This window comes from Phycodurus eques, chromosome 20 (assembly GCF_024500275.1).
Source record: "Phycodurus eques isolate BA_2022a chromosome 20, UOR_Pequ_1.1, whole genome shotgun sequence".
Lineage (NCBI taxonomy): Eukaryota > Metazoa > Chordata > Actinopteri > Syngnathiformes > Syngnathidae > Phycodurus > Phycodurus eques.
The window spans coordinates 3328620-3345310 of record NC_084544.1 but is presented as its reverse complement, the minus strand read 5'-3'; the positions used below and the strand labels follow the sequence as shown (position 1 = coordinate 3345310).

Genomic DNA, 16691 nt, shown 5'->3' with positions numbered 1-16691 from the left:
GGGGGACGCCAACTATGACAAAACCCATTGCCCCAGGCTGCCCCGCCCCCCATTAAAATGACGTCACCTGCGCGAGCTCAGTCGAGTTTCCAACCTTTCGCACTTTCGTCCACTTTGCAACCAATTTCATCACGTTGGCCTTGTCCCCCCCCCCCCCCCCCCCGGTCGCTTGTACACACTGCGGCGCGCATGCGCACAAAGGCGCGCATGACGACAGAGAGCGAGGGCGTGGACGCGCGGCCAGGAGAGAGCGGTGCGCGCACGCACGCACGCCGCCTCGGAGTCACGGCGGAGGAAGAAGAAAAAGAAAAAGAAGAGAAAGAGAAAGAGGAAGAGAGGGGAGAGGAGCGGCGAGGAGGATGAGGAGGAAGATGGACGCGATTCCCCCCACGCTGCGCGCGCCTCACTAGGGCAACATGGGCTGCATCGGATCCAGAAGCATCAGTAAGCAGGAAGCCGCTCGCTGTCACGTGCGCGTGCGTGAGACGACGCGGGCCTAAAGGTGCACACAATGTCACGTGACCGCACCTCGCGCTCCGTTCGGGGTCTCTTTTTGTGCGCGCGCCCGTGCGTGTGTGTGTGTGTTACCATAGCGTCGTGGACGTGCGCGAGAACAGACCTGCGGGAAGGAGCGACGTCTTGACGTGCGCGACGAGAGGCGCTGTGCGCGTGCATGAGAGCACGCGAGAGAGAGATACCCACGCCTTGACATGCAACTTAAGGTCATTGAAATTCCCCCCCCCCCCCCCGCGTCACGCTGACACGTCATAAACTGGAGACTCGGGGGCGCACGCGCGCACGCACACGCACAAGTGCAGGATGAGTCAGAATTGGTGCCTGTAAACTCAGGTGAGAACCTGAACGCAGCATAAGGAGGAAACACACACACACACACACACAAGTGCATGATTAAGTGCGTGTTAAAACGTGTGTGTGTTTGTGCGACTCACATGGGCAGATGTGTGAACGTGGTGCGTTCAGGTGCAATTTTGTGCCTCAGACATGAGCAATGTGACCTTTAAGTGGGTTGCGTTTGTTTCCTGAAAAGGGCGTCACGGGACCAATGCGTTCACATCCTTATAAGGTGACGTGACATCACATGCCGTTACAAGGGCGTCCAGGGCCAAATATGGTCATGTCCTTATCAGGAGCATGTGACATGTTTCTATGACGTCATAGTCAGGTTTGCAGGCTCCAACTTAACCTCTGCTTAACTTTCCAAAGTTTTTGCCGTAATCGTCATTTTCATCATCATCGCCGTCGTCTCTGTCGTAATCGCCGTCGTCGTCAACATTAGCAACATCATCATCATCATCATCATCCTTGCTTCAGCTGATGTGCTTTGACCTTGGCGTGTCATCCAGCGGCGACGTTTGAGGGTGTTCGACGTTTGAGGGTGTTCGACGTTTCAGTCTCGTCAGTTCGATTTGACGGCGCTTCGGTTTCCATTTTTGTTCGGAAGCTCGACGTCCTTCAAATGCGGCCTCCTCCCACTTGCTCTTTTCCTTCTTCTTCTCCAAGTAAACAACGCCGTCCGTCATCTTGCCTCCGTGGAGGGAGGAAGTAGGAGGAGGGAGGGGGGGGGGGGGGGGGGGGGGACTGACGTTCTTATTTGTATGCCGAATCGACATAACGAGGCGTCAGAACCCCGCCCACCGGCGAGAACTCCCCGGTGACGCGCGGGTTATATTTCCCGCTTCTTGGAGGGAAACGTCTCCCGACTTCCGGTCGACGGCGACCGGCCGGCGCTAAAAATAGGACGACGAGACGGAGGTCAATGAGAGGAGGAGGGAAAACGGGACGGCAAATTTGGGTCAACTCCGCGAGCTTGTGTCTCGCGTCCTGTCCCGCGTCTCGTCCCAGGTCGCGATCTCGCGTCCTTTCCTCAACTCTCTCTTGCTCTGTCCTTTGTCTCGTCTTGAGTCCTGTCCTGCATGCTGTCTCCGTCCTGTCTCGCGTCCACCCTCGACTGTCTGGCGTCCCAGCTTGTGTCTTTCGCTCTGTCTCTTCTCCTGTCCTGTCTCTAGTCCTGTCCTACATCCCGTCCCGCTCGTCTCAAGTACCGTCTCGAGTCTCTCGAGTCGCGTCTCGCACGCCGTCTGCCGTCCTGTCTCGAGTCTTGTCTCGACCGTCTTATGTCCTGTCCTGTGTCACGAGTCTTGTTTGGCGCCCTGTCTTGAGTCCTGGTACGAGTCCCGCCTTGAATCCTGTCTCTTTCCCCGTCTCAAGTACCGCCTCACATCTCGTCTTGAGTCTTCTCGCAACCGTCTCGCGTCCTGTCTGGTGTCCCGTCTCGCGGCTGCAGACTCATCGCGCGGCAACTCTCGTGTGACCGACGCTCACGGCCGAGTGCAGGAGCCTTTGGAAACATGAAAAACGCGCTTCCCGGGTCACGAAAAGGCGGCGTTCTGCGTTTCGCGGCCTGGCGAGCAGGATTTCGTGAAAAAGGCAGCTGGCAAAGTGTGCTGATTCCTTGTCAGATTCACACGTACACACACACAACACTGACACCAATTACCATGTTTGACTGAAACACATGCGCACACACACAAGTGTGTGACTCATTCGCCTTTCAAAGTGTTTTCCGGCCTGATTATTCCAGAAGCATCACGTCTTCGTCAACACGCTTTGACGACGATGGAAACACGTTGACGCAATTTATGCGCTATGTAAGGATTTCTATGTCCACTACGTGCATGTCTACGGGCCCCGCCCCCTCGCCGTGCCGGCATGGCGATTGGCTTGATTTTCCCAGCATGCTTTGCTCTTCTTAAAGCAGCCTTTTGAGAGCCTTCGGCCTCACCTTCTTCCCCCGTGCGTGTGTGTGTCTGTGTGTCATTTATTTACGATGTATTTATTCACGCGTGGCGTTGAATACGCGACCACGAGCGTTTTATTAGCCCGCTCGGGTATTTACCGATGTCGGTTATGACGCAAAGCGTCCGATAGAAGCCGAGCTATTTTTAGCGGGCGGGTGTGTGTTGCGGCAACCTGGCGGGAAACGGCGGCCCGACCGACGCGGGGAGAGCGCGCAAATCGCTCAACGCAAACACGAAAGACCAAACGTGAAATGCGATCTTCGCTGGGAAGATCTTTTTCCATGACTCTTCTTCTTCTTTCCCGTCGACGCTTCTTGTCGACTTTTCTTCCTCATCCTCGGCGACTGCTCTTCTCGACTTCTTCTTCACCCGTCACCAGCGCGTGTAAGGTTGAAGGTCGCGGTCCAAGGTGCCGCTGCCGTACGATGTCGCTCATCTTTCGTGTTCTTTCTTTTGCGCCCCCAGCAGCCGATGCGGTGCCGGTGCGGAAAGACGGAGATCAGGTAGTATTTGCAATTATTTGCCCCCAAACGTTGCATGTCCTTAATCTTTCCTCTTTTAATTCCTTCCTTCCTCGCTTCCTGGTCCTCCTCCCTCGGCAGCATGGCCGTGCCGAGTTTTCCTGGGAAGGAATCAATGTGAGTTTCCTCATGGCAGTCTTTCCACTTCTTTCTCTCCTCCTCCTCCTCCTCCTCGTCCTTTAGCTGTTAGCATTAGCACGCTGGCTAGTTTTCCTTTCTAACTTTCCTTTCACAGTCTTCTTCATCTCCTTTTTGTGTTTTTCTTCTCCTCCTCCTCCTCCCCAACATCCGTCTTGCTGTTTTGGTCCCCTCGCAGCTGTCCATGGAGGACACCACGTCCATCCTGCCGAGCCTCAAGAGAAAGTCGGCCAACTCCTACGGCATCGGCGCCCTGGCTAAGTCGTCTCTGACAGGTGTGTCAGGTGTGTGTCTGTGCCGGTAACGCCTCCCCCATGTTGCTCGCTTCGCCTCCGCGCGCCGCTCGCGTGCTCCTCCGTCAACTTCTGCGCCGACGTTTTGTGGCTACTAAAGCGGGGTTTGCGATTTTTCATGGATTTGAAACACCCGAGATGATATAAAAATGTTCACGTGTGTGTTACGGCTCTTCTAGCGGGTGCCACGATGGCGATATGGCTATTGCAGTACCAAGACTGACCTGTGGGAGGCAGCGTGGTGCCACAACAGGGCATCCACACTGCCGGAAATGCAAAGAAAAAGGAGTTGAAGTTATAGTAGTATTTGTAGAGGTGGCGGTAGTAGTATAGATAAAAAAAAATATATTAATATCAGCATAAGGTCCATGTACTAGTACACTCTTTGTTCTCACGAGTAAGACAATGAGAACAACTCTGTCTTACGAGTAGATTTTTGCCACTACTGCGCAATAGTAGAACGACGACTTACTCCTAAAGAGGCAAAACTGGGCACTAGTTGACATCTGTGCACTTCTAGTGAAGTTATTAACTATTAAATGCAAAATGCCACTAGTAGAACTAGTAGCCGTTGTCAACTCTTGCACAGTTCCCCCTCACTAGGGGGGGAATAAAACATTTTAGCGAGACAGCCATTCTACTAGTGCGCCGAATTGTTTTACTCGGTCCAAAAAAAAACGGATGAAAATCAAGGATATTGTAGCAATTCTCAAGTAGTAGTGGTGCTGATAGTAGTGGAAGTAGTACGACCTCCAGTAGCAGTGTTAGTGGTCGTAGCGTGTGTGTATAGCGTGCCCCCGCTTTGGACGCAATTCGCCACCAAATTTGGAGCTCCGTCGGAACTTGACGGACGAGCAACGGGCGGAGGCGGCGGACCTCGGAGCCAACATGGCCGCCCCTGTGGGCGCCCCCTCCAAAAACACACACGCGCGCACGCGCCCCCCTCCATCGGCTAACGTTAATGACATCATCATTGATGGACCGCTCAGATTGCCACACAAAGCAAAGTAAGCGTTCGCTTACTTTGAAGCCAAGAAGAACGAGTGTCGGACGTCAGCCGGCCGCTCTCCGTGCGGTTCCGGCCGTCCTGCCGCTCCGCCCCTTGTGGCGTTCGGCTCCTGCGGTGCGGTGCGGCGTGGTGTCGTGTCAGTCGCCGGCGCTCTCTCGCTGACCTCGGATGTTTGTGGCGTCTGCTGGAGTACAAACTTGTTATTCTTTGGGGGGAAAAAAGACCCAACGCTCATTCACCCGTTGATGGCGACATTTTCCATAGAAACGATTTGCATTGAAAGGAATGGAAATATTTGCCAAATGTAATTCCATCCATCCATATTTCACAACTTATTCAAACCATTCCAAATTTTCAAGGTAAAATTCTCAAATTTAGAGCTATTTTACATCTTTACCTCCTCCTTTCAAACCATTCCACCCTCAAAATATCCACTTTATTTCTCTCTCTAGTTCAGATTCATTTTGCACCAACATTGCACACTCGTGCTTGTTTCCAAGATGACGTTGCGCGTGTTGTCGCGTTGTTCACCCGCAGGCGTGACGCGCTCCATGAAGGACAAGGTGACCAAGCCCACCGCCATGGCGCGGGGCCGCGTGGCCCACATGATCGAGTGGCAGAGTTGGGGCAAGCCCTCGGCGGGGCCGCTGGGGGGCGCCGGCCGCGCCAACCTGCAGCGGGAGAAGGAGCGTCGCATGGAGAACGACGCCTACAGCGACCTGAGCGACAGCGAGAAGGAGGCGCGCTTCGCCGCCGGCATCATGCAGCAGTTCGCCATCTCCGAGGCCACGCTCTTCGGCTGGACGTCCGTGGACGACGACCCGGTCGCCGACTCCGACCGCGGCAGCGTCGCGCACCTCAGCGACGTCAACCAGGACAGCATCACCAGCAGAGGTGCGCCACAGCAATTTTTAAAACATTTTTTTGGGTGCGATTTCGACAATGCCCCCAGATGTCACAAGATGGCACCAAAGTAGTGATACATCTCAACTAAGAGACTAAGATCTTTGCATGCCGGGGAGGAGCTAAGTTTAGCCTGGGTGGTCAGCGGAAGTTGCATAAAGATTTTTAAATCAAGTCATCTAAAAAAAACTCGACATAAGCAGCAAAACGACCGAGTGAAAAGCCTGAGTGACGAAGCGAACGGTCGCCAGCTCGGGTCACGTTCGTCTCGCGTCCGCAAAGCCATCTGGACTCCAACGTCGCCCTCGGGGGGCCCGAGGGACGGCCGCCAAGGACGTTTCCAGGGCGGACGTGCCCCTCCGAGCGCCGCTCGCGACGCGTCGACGCGCGCGGCATCTGCCCCGTCGTCCGCGTGTTGCGATCAAACGGGAAACGTCTCGGCGAGCAAAGTGGTGGCGTGATTCAGAATTTCGGCCCAAGGTGGAAACATGTCACTTTTGGTTAGGGACACAGATATTTTGAAATTATGGAGATTTTTCTTTTTTAATTTGCATTTTTGGGCTTTCGTCCCCATGCAAAGTTTTGGGTCACCGACTTTTTGGAAAACTTCAAACTGAGTGAGCGAGTAGCTATATATAAATACAGTAAATACGCAAGGACGTAGGTAAGTAAGTTAAGTATTTAAGTAAGTATATATAGGTAAATAAGTCAGGTAAGTAGCTAACTAAGTACTGCATATGTGTGTGTGTGTGTGTGTGTTCGCGCGACGTACAGACCAGGTCCTCCACCACTCGTCTGCGGACGTGTGGCCTCGGACGTACGTGTCGCAGGGCCTCTACTGTTTGTCCTCGACCGACGCCTGGGAGCCGATCACCAGTCAGCCTTCGGGCGTCGCCTCGCCGGCCGCCGGCTCCTACGTCGTGGCGGCGGGTGAGCAATCCGTCTGTCTGCGTGTCTGCCCGTCTGTCGACAACGCGTGTGCTGCTTTGCAGGCAGCGGCGCAGGCGCGACGCCGGGCGAGGGCTACGAGTCGACGGTGGGCGGCTTCCTCCAGCAGCACAACCAGCTGCAGCAGCTGCAGCAATACCAGCAGCAGCAGCTGCTGCACTTCCAGCAGCAGCAGGTGCCACCGGCATGACCGCACACGCAAACGCAGTCCTCACCCGTTTCAGACTTCAGCAGCTTTAGCACTACGCTGCACGGCCGGCGACGGACGACTGACGACGTAGCATTACAAGATCTTAGCACCTTCAAAAAATAAGTCGTCTGTTTTATTCATATTTACAATGTTTTGTAATTACAGTTAGACCCCCCGAGTATTCTCGCAGTTTGGCACTCTTGGATTCACCTATCCACCGATTTTTTTTCCCACTGATGGTTTAATCGGCGCTTCTTCAAGATTTAGTTGGGATTTAAAGAAAATAGGTGTATATTTTTCAATGCATTTATAATGGGCGTCAATTATACGCAGATTTTTGCTATTTGCGGTCCAGCCCAGTCCCTGTCTGACGACATGTTGAGAAGGTTCTTAGGGTTAAGCCCAAAGGTCAAGAAAGACGACGCAGAGGAGGTAACCAGTCTTGTTGTGTGTCTGTCTCCGTGGCAACCAGTCGTTGCACAGCGCCTCCCACTCCCTCCAAGTCACGCCCAACAGCACCATCCACAGCCTGGGCCCGCCCACGCACCCGCGCCTGGCCGACCTGTGGGGGGCGGCGCAGGCGGAGGCGCACCAGGTAGCTCGGGCGCTCGCTCTGCGGGTGAAAGGTCGCCGGACGCGTTGGCCTGACCACGTCCGCGTTGCAGGTGGAGATGGTCGGGCAGCTGAGCGGACGTACGGCAGAAACGGCGGGCGTCGGGGCAGACGCGCTCGGGGAGGCGACGCACGTCGACTCCTTCGGCTACGCGGAACGGCGCGACGATGAGGACGATGAGGAGGAGGAGGAGGAGGAGGAACTCGCCAGGGTGAGTCACATCGACGACCGGGATCATCGGCCATTCGAGGATCGGAGGTTTAGGGGTGCCGGGATTCATTTACGGCACTGGTGTCAAACATACAGCCCGCGGGCCAAAACTGGCCCACGGGTGGGGGTACAATCCGGACCGCAGGAGTGTAAAAATACACACGACATTGTTGTGGTTAAATGCAGCAAAAATGAGGCCTGGTAAGGATAACAATGTGCTGGTACTGAGCGGTAAAAGTTAAAAAAAAAAATGCCATATATCCGGGTTTCAACAAGGTTGGCATATGGACGTCACCACACTGCATTCTGCTTCTGCGCAGCTCTCGTTCACCGCTCAGAATACGGTCAAAGAGAGCTGGGAGGGATGCGGCGGGTCAAACCATTTTTGTGGCAAGGGTGGCACTGTGTTTTTGTTGCTAAATTACAACATTTCAACCAAGTACTGTATGGCTCTGACACTTTTCTAGCTTGTTAAAAAAGGACACAAATTCTAAAGATCTCAAAACCTTTGGGGTGTTTTTATTCACTTTTCAAATGGGCTCGACACACCATGACCAGTCTGTTGTTCGTCCACTTGTGTTCTGACACGAGATGGCTACCAGGCCATCGTAATTGGACACGTACACAGCCGACCGATTTTGTCTCCTCCCTGTGTGCGCAGGTGGATTACGTCACACTGACCTCGGAGTCCAAGCCGTGCCCTCTGACCCCGTCGCCGCTGCGGGACGACGCGCCGTCCACGAGAGGTCCCAGCCCGGGGACGCCGGCCGAGAGGATCGCCTTCGACGTGACGCCGTGCCTGGTCCAGTCGCTGGAGGAGAAGGACGACGACGACCCGGACGAGGGCGGCGGCGTGGTGGTGGCGGCGGCCACCAACTGAGACAAAACGTCCAAAACAACACGATCAATACAACAAGTCCAATAATCAGTACCGATGTTATCCCAGCCCCTCCCCTTTCCGGACATGTGGAATATTAACCAAGCAAAAAAAAAAAAAAAAAAAAAAAAAAAAAAAAAAAAAAGTTTTTGGGGGGACCAAAGACCAACGGACAGGAAGTAGAACCAACAAAAACATCGCAATACAAACGCACACAAGAGGCGGGACAAACACGACCTGACGACAACAAGGAAGCGCTTGCTTCAAGTTGCATCCGTCGTCTGGAACGTCCTGCCAACGCGGCAAAGACTTCAAGCGCACCGCCGCAATGTTACAATGTATACAATGTAATAACATATCCAATTGCTTTTTATAATAAAAGGGAAAAACATAATACATAACTGTACACATGTATTTGTATGAATGTTTGTGAGTGGGGAATAAAGGTTTTAAACAAAGTCGGGCTGCACAATGAATCGAATTCAGATTGGAAGTCCCAATTTGTGGCTGCCGCGATTCAAGTCACCTGACCGTCAGCGACTTTGACGTTGAACATGCTCAGCATTTCGTTTCAAACGGCAGATTGTTTTGGGCTATTTTGCATATTTTGATCTCATTTGGCCTTTAAAAGTCGTTCTTGTCGAGGACGTGCGTTTCCTCTGACGTTTCTTTCTTCATCCGTCGTGTTGACGTGGCGAAACGGGCCCGAGGCCTCAAGCGTTACTCAGCGCAAATCAGGGCACAAACAAAGCAATGAATTAGCTGTGAGCTCAGCCGATGATGTCACATTTCAGCGGCAAAACAGGATTGCGGGTGTGTCACGAGGGCAGGCGAGACCGAGCAGGCGACGACACACACACACACACACGTTCTGACACTCGCACGGAAGCTATCCCGATCCTGATGTGCCAACATGAACGCGGGGGCCCGCGGACGCCATGACTTTGACACCTGAGAGGACGCGGACCAGTCACGAAGGTAAAAGGCGGCGAGCGCTGCCTTGTTGTTAAACGGGAATACGTCAACGTGGCTGCCGAGAATCACAGCAAACAGGCTAAGAACCGTTGTGGCTTTTATTATTGGCTCAGACTACGCACGTGTATCACGATACATTTGAATACGCTACAAAAGTTGGTTCCTTTTCAAAAAATAAAAAAAAGTCAAATGTGTATAATGCAGTGAATATGGGACAGTATAATGTCAGTGTGTGTGTGTGAGACACACACATGGTATGTTGTTGTGCAAGCAGCACTGAAAGAATATGGAGGCAAACTGGTTCTGATGTATTCACAGTGTGTGCGTGTGTGTGTGTGTGTGGGGGGGGGGGAAGACTGTACTAATCCACAATTCATGCCAACACGTTCATGTTTGAGTAACGAAGTGATTTGAAAGCTACAGTAGGGTAAGCTTCGTGCAGGGCCATTAGTAGTCACAATATCACGAGATTTTAGTCGTTAAGAAAAAAAAAAGTAATATTATGAGAAGAAAGTTATGTGTGAATATTGGAACAGAACTACCTGATAGTGTGTAATGACTAAATTGTACTATTGTAATAACAATGGAGTAACATTGTAATAACTTATTAACTGCAATGTGTGTGTGTTCCATTCCAGCATGGCAACCAACACCACAACAACAACAACAACAACAACAACAACAACAAATAGGACGTGCGCACCGACTGACAACTTATGCAGTAAGAACTCTTTACGGCCTCATCTCCGCTTTCCTTCATTTTGACCTTTTGCCTCCACGGTGTCGCAAAAGCTGAAACACAAAGCGACATTTCCGACACGCCCCCTGATGCGCCCCCTCAATGGGATGACGAAAAACGCAGAATGACTCAGTACATGTGGGACATTTATACATGGTAGGGCTGGACGGTATCGAGAAGGAAAAAAAAATATAATAAAAAAATGAAATAAATAAATCCCATTTCCAATGCTAAGTGATTTTTCCCACTTAAGGAACAGCAAACCCATTTCCCCCATTCTGGGATTTCCTGTTGCTGTCCTGACACCAAACAAGTTTATCAGCAAATTCTTCCAGAAAAATCCTATTTCAAGCGATTTTTTTCCCCTAAAAGAATCCGATTTGAATTTTAAGTGATTGTTTTCACCCAAATCTGATTTCTGATTTTAATCAAGGTTTGTTTTTAATCTTTTTTTTTCCCACAAAAAGAATGACATTTTTATTTTTTAAAATCTGGAAAAAAATCACATTTGTATTTTTTAAAATCTGATTTTTGATTTGTTTTGCTCCCCATGAAAATCAATTTTTGCTTTTAATCAAATTTGTTTTTTTTTTAAACACAGAAAAATTAGATGTGATTTTTTTTTCCCCCCTGGAAAAATGACATTTCAAGCCATTTTTTTCCCAACAGAAATCTGATTCCTGATTTTAATTGGGGTTTTTTTGCCCACTATCTGATTTCAGAATTTGATTGTTCACAAACATCAGATTAGTTTTTTTTTCTCCCCCCCCCCCCGGAAAAATCAGATTTCAAGTGTTCCCCACAAACATTCAATTTCTGATTTTATTGGAGTTTTTCCCCCCACATAATCTGATTGCTGATTTTAATATTTATAAATATTTTTCACAAAACCAGTAAGGGGAAAAAAAAAAATCAAAAATAAAAAAAAATTATATTTCAAATGTTTTTTTTAATTTGTTTTTTTTAAGTGATTTTGTTTTAATATAAAGAAAATGTTCCCCCTTTGCTTATACTCATCCATCCATCACTGTATTCTGAATTTTCCTCCCTGTCTTCCCACAGTCGTGGTGACGTATCAGCAGGCTGTGATCATCATCCCGGTGTTTCTCCTCCTCGGGAGCGTGATCACCATCGCGACCATGTTGGTTTTGGTCTACCTGCACCGCAAGCGCGTCAGACGCGCCGCCAACGCAGCGCCGGCACGCTTCGGCCGCTCACGGCACAGGCGAACGCGCCACCTGCAGGGCATTGATGGTAAATGCACATCACAAAACATCACCAGCCGTGGGCGAAAATCCTCCATACGGAGACAATGTAAACAATTGTTTTAGCCCAATCTCAGGTTGTAGAAACTCAAGCTAAATGTTGCTCTTTACTAGCATTTGTTCCATATTGTAATGAGTGGGTGCATTAGCTTCACTGATCCTCCCCAAAAATATGCGATGCAATGAAGCTGCAATAAGTGAAACGCGATATCGCAAGGGATTACTGTATTCACTCAAACTATATAAGGAAAGTCCGCAAGCTCAGTGCTAACATATAATATGAAACGCTTTAGACGAGCTATCAGAAATGAGCCAAATGTTTATGGCAATTTTATACCTTCAACTGCTACTTTAACACACACACGTACGAACGGAGCACACAATACATGCTCTAATGTATTCCCGTCTCTCTCCAGCGCCCCCTGGCATCGACCCGCTGGAACACGAGGAGGTGCCCATGGCCGTACACAAGAGGGCAACCGGCGTAGCAGTACCGCGGGTGACCACGGAGGGGCGTCTCGGCTCTTTCGGGCAGGTGGCCGCGCTGCCGCGGACGCTGTCGATGGCGACCGACGAGAGCGTCGTCCTCTACCGGGCCCGCGTGGACCACAAGGACGTCGTACTGAGGGTGCTCAAAGGTTTTAAATACTTAAATACTTTTAATTATTTCAGATTGTAGTTGCATACTCTGTTTTTCTAACTTTATTTGAATATTTTTGGCAAGGCATTTTTATTAGCCTTGTACAGCTCACAGTTTAAGATTCCGAAATCAACTCGATCATAAAATTTCAGTACTTTGTATTTCCTAAATAATGGGTTAGAGGAATCACTGTAGCGACTATTGTTAAACATTTTTAAAACTCTTTTCTGTAAAGTTATAGGTTGTAAGTCAGTTTAGCACGTTGATCCCCGGGTGTCTACACAGCAGGTCAAATATGGAACGATCATTACGTTATATAACGTTAGCAATGCATATTTGTTTAATGCTATCTTCAATGTTATTGCAAGCGTTTCCAAGACAACGTTGTCACCTGACCTCCTCGTCCGCAGACTCGGCCGCTCGCGAGGAGCGGCGTCGCTTCCTGGGTTTCGCCTCGTTCGTGTCGGGGTTGGGGCCGCACCCGTTCCTCCCGGCCGTGCTGGGCTCGGTGACCACGCCGCCGTCCACCGCGGTGATGGTCGTGGAGGAGCTGCGACACGGAGACTTGCTGGGCTTCCTGTGGAGATGCAGACGCACGGTCAGCACTTCGTTCATCAAGTCATTCAACCGTGAACCTCGTAACGAGATCTAGCGACACCCAACACGAGGAGAACAATATCTCACCAAGTCCAGTTGCTTCCGTTCCGTTTTTTTCTTTGTAACACATTCACTGCCATTGACGGCTTTAGAAGTCAAATATCCGTGTTAACTGGGAAAGGGAAAATCACAGGATTTTTGATAATGGAAATGCTCACCGGGCCAGATATGACCAAGCTAATCAACATGAAAATTATTATTACTATTTTTTTATATGCATGCAGGATGCATCTCCTTACCAGATGACAGAGAAGCGGCTCTTCGCCATGGCAACACAAGTGTCCTCGGCTCTGGTTGGTTCCCATTTGACTAAAATGTTGACAAACGTTTGAGCAGCTTTTCAAGACACGTTGTCGTCGCAATGTCAACCAGATAACCGTCACAAATTTCTTGTCAAAGAACGCACAGTGTTTGCTCATTACGTAATCATTATCAGAGTGTATGGACTAAATAATAAAAGATCTATAAAGTCCTCATCAAGACATTTAATTTAACATATGATGGGGTTTTTTCACGTCAGTATTTTGGTGTTAAAAAAAAGTCGTAACATGACGGTAAGTCTTAGTTGAGGTAGTTTTTTGCTGATTCATTTAGTCCAGCTAAAAAGTCTTTTTTTTTTAATGTTTTAATCTTATAAGATTAAAGCTATATTTTCTTTTTCAACTAAATGTCTAAATATTTGGGGAATGAAAATATTTTTTTCAAGATACAAATTTGTATTTTTGCGAGAAATTAATTGCAATTATAGGACAACAGTCAGATTTCATTAAAAAAATCATAAACATAAGAGTCTCATTAATACGAAGGGATTTTTTTTAGAGAAAAGATGTTAGTTGACGTAGTTTCTTCCAAAGATTATTGATTATTTTCAACACAAAAAGTTGTATTCGTACGAGAATAAGTCGTATTTATTCAAACTGAAAATGTGTGAGGTTGTATTCAAGAAACGTCCAAATATTACAAGAATCAAATCATTTTTTTTTTCCAACATGAAAAAAAAAAGTTACGAGAATACAGGTATTTTAAATGCCACATTTTTCAAGAATGCGTAGAAAACATTTTTTTCAAGATACATTTTTTTTTTTTTTTTTCCCCCCAAGATAAATTTGTTTCAAGAAATAAATCAATGTTACGGAAATGAAGTCAGAATATTTTGCTGGGGATTGATGCAGTTTATTACAATTAGATTTTTTTAAAAACTTTTTTTCCCCCCCCCCGAAGACAAAAAGTTCTAATCTTACAGGAATAAATTGTATTTATTCAAGCTGAAAAATATATATATATTTTTTTTTTTTTTTTAGTTTTAATCTTGGGGGAATAAACTTGTATTGTTTCAGGAAACGTCTAAATATTACAAGAATAAAAATTGTAAAAGTTTCTTTTAAAAAAAGGACATTGTAATGTTACAAGAATAAATTTGTTGGGGTTTTTTTTAGAGATAAAAATAATAATAAAGTCAGATTTGAAGTGTTTGAAAATAATAATTTGCATGCATGAACGTCCCTCAGGAGTACCTCCACAGCCGCCAGTGCGTTCACAGCAACGTGGGTGCTCGCAGCGTCCTGGTGGGCGGCGACCTGACGGCCAAGCTGTGGGGTCTGGGCGCCGCCTACCGCCGCCAGTCCCGGGCCGCAAACGCCGCGGACGCCACCGAGCTGAAGAAGTGGCAGGCGCCCGAAGTGCTCGCCGGGAGAGATTTCAGCCCGAGCAGCGACGTGTGAGTGACGAACTTCGCCTGAAACAATTAAACTTGCCCCCCCCCCCTCAAACAAAAATGTCGTTTAAAATTCATTGACATCAATGCGCGTGCCTTCCGCAGATGGTCCTTTGGGCTCCTGCTCTACGAGATGATCACGTTAGGTAAGAAAACATTCAAACAGGAAAGGAGTCATTGTTTAGCCAAAGCAAAACGTTGTCAACCTGAGTATATGAATTAATTAAGTCATGTTTCATTGAGAACAAAAATCAATGAAGTTGTATATATTATCAGAATTCAATCTTATTTTGTCCAAAATGATCAGGTTTCAAGACGAAAGGCAGTATTGTTGTTTTTCAAGAGAAAAATGTTCATATTATATATATATATATATATATATATATATATATATATATATTTTTTTTTTTTTTTTTTAAATCAAACGTCTTAGAAAAGAGTTTTCCCTAGACGACAATAAAATACAATTTTGGGAGATAAAAGATCTTATTTTTTAACAGTTGTGATATTACGAGAATTCAGTCATCATTTTAGGTAAAAAGTCTTAATTTGAAAAAAAAAATGTTTTTACATTTCAAGAATAAAAATATTTTTCCAAGGAAAGTCTACATATTACAAGAATTAAATTATATTTTGGGAGGAAAAAAATAGTTTTTGGGTATAATGAAATTTTTTTCCCAATATATATATTTTTTTTTTATATATTATGAAAATAAAGTCAAAATGTTTTGAGAATAAAATTGTATTCTTTCCAAGATAGTGTTGGATTGTCTTTAGGAAAAAAAGATATAATATGAGAATAACCATTTTCTTTCTCACAATAGAACATCTTGCTTTTTCCCAAACATTTTTTAAAGCTCAATATTAGGAAAAGTTATTTTTTCAAGGTGTAAAACGTATTTTTTGAGTAAAATGTGTAATATTAGATGACATTTTTTTTTTTTTAAATGCACAAAATTACTTTAGGAGGAAAAATAAATGCAATATTACAAGACGAGAATTAAGTTATATTTTTGAGGGGGGAAAAAAAGCATATTATGAGAATAGTCTCTTTTTTTTTTTTTTAATTAAGTTGTAATATAATATTCCATTTATTATGTTAGTATAGCCAGTCATACAGTAGATGTTGCGTACATGCAGGTGAGCCCCCGTTCGCCCAGCTGCGGTCAACCGATCTCCTGCAGCACCTCCAGAGAGGAAATTACCTGCGACGTCCGCCCGGCTGCTCCAACAAACTGTGAGTACAGCTAACGTGCTAACGTGCTAACACGCGGAATCCGAACCGCGGTGCGCTCGTCCCGCAGCTTCGTGCTGCCAGTGGAGCCCCCCGGAGAGAAATATATCACAATTTTTACTGAAATAAAGACTTTTTTTTGATAGTTTTTTTTCTCCACATCATATATGATTTTATGATGAAGTATTCATTTTTCGACATAAAACCTCTTAATTGATGTAGTTTCTTGCGGTTACGTTTGTGACCTTTTTAGCATTTTTTCAGACAAAAGTTTTAAATTGACTGGAATAAGTCAGATTTATTCAAACTAAACAGTATATTTTTTTTAAATGCTTGAATTTTATGAGAATATAAGTTGTTTTTTTTGTTTTTGATTTTTCTCAAGAAAAGTCCAAATATTATAAGTCACGCTAACGCGCTCGTACGATGGGCCCGCAGCTTCGCCGTCATGTCTTCGTGCTGCCAGTGGCAGCCCCCGGCGGCGCATCGCCGCGGCAACGCTGGCGGAGGAGCTCCGAGCGGGAGAGATGACGGCCGACGGGCGGACGCTCGTGCGCGCCGCCGGACCGCTGGACACGGAGAAGTACCTGCGGGAGGCGGGCTACGGCGAGGCCTACAACTACGCCGCGCTCTGATCGGACGACACGGGGCACCTTCGACGAGACACTTTGCTGCTAAACGGAGAAAAACTGATAGCATTTGTATATTTTGGTACTGTAAATACAATGTCGATTACTGTATTATATGAGAGCTTTTCAAAATGGCGTGTGAGAGCGTTTCATATCATCCTGAATGACGTCTCTGGCAGCCCCTCATACAGGTTTTCCCCTCAAGAGAAGACCCAGAAAGTGGTCAAGGTTCAAACAGAAGACCAGAGTTTCAATATAAATACATAAATATTACACACACGCACAATACGCACAAGACACGAGTTTCACAGTTTCTC

At 47.3% G+C, this 16691-nt stretch overlaps 2 protein-coding genes across 6 annotated transcripts; both read left to right on the top strand.

The window, feature by feature from the left end:
- The first annotated feature begins 215 nt into the window (after positions 1-215).
- Positions 216-9004, top strand: LOC133395518 (uncharacterized). 5 transcript variants are annotated; one of them, XM_061664492.1, is made up of 10 exons: positions 216-444; positions 3288-3322; positions 3422-3457; positions 3657-3762; positions 5318-5674; positions 6458-6613; positions 6676-6806; positions 7294-7416; positions 7487-7645; positions 8306-9004. In XM_061664492.1, the coding sequence occupies exons 1-10, from the start codon at positions 417-419 to the stop codon at positions 8522-8524; spliced, it is 1350 nt and encodes a 449-aa protein (XP_061520476.1). In that variant the 5' UTR covers positions 216-416; the 3' UTR covers positions 8525-9004. The 5 variants fall into 5 exon arrangements, with proteins under 5 accessions (XP_061520476.1, XP_061520477.1, XP_061520475.1 ...); XM_061664493.1 differs by having other exon boundaries at positions 3285-3322; positions 3657-3753; positions 8306-9003; XM_061664491.1 differs by having other exon boundaries at positions 3285-3322; positions 8306-9003.
- A 284-nt stretch (positions 9005-9288) lies between these two features.
- Positions 9289-16506, top strand: LOC133395519 (tyrosine-protein kinase STYK1-like). The gene is given in 11 exon segments (XM_061664496.1): positions 9289-9499; positions 10135-10217; positions 11298-11489; positions 11917-12138; positions 12551-12738; positions 13022-13090; positions 14306-14514; positions 14617-14657; positions 15652-15748; positions 16184-16211; positions 16213-16506. Coding segments are annotated over 10 exon segments (1296 nt in total). The 5' UTR covers positions 9289-9499; position 10135; the 3' UTR covers positions 16381-16506.
- Positions 16507-16691: the final 185 nt, after the last annotated feature.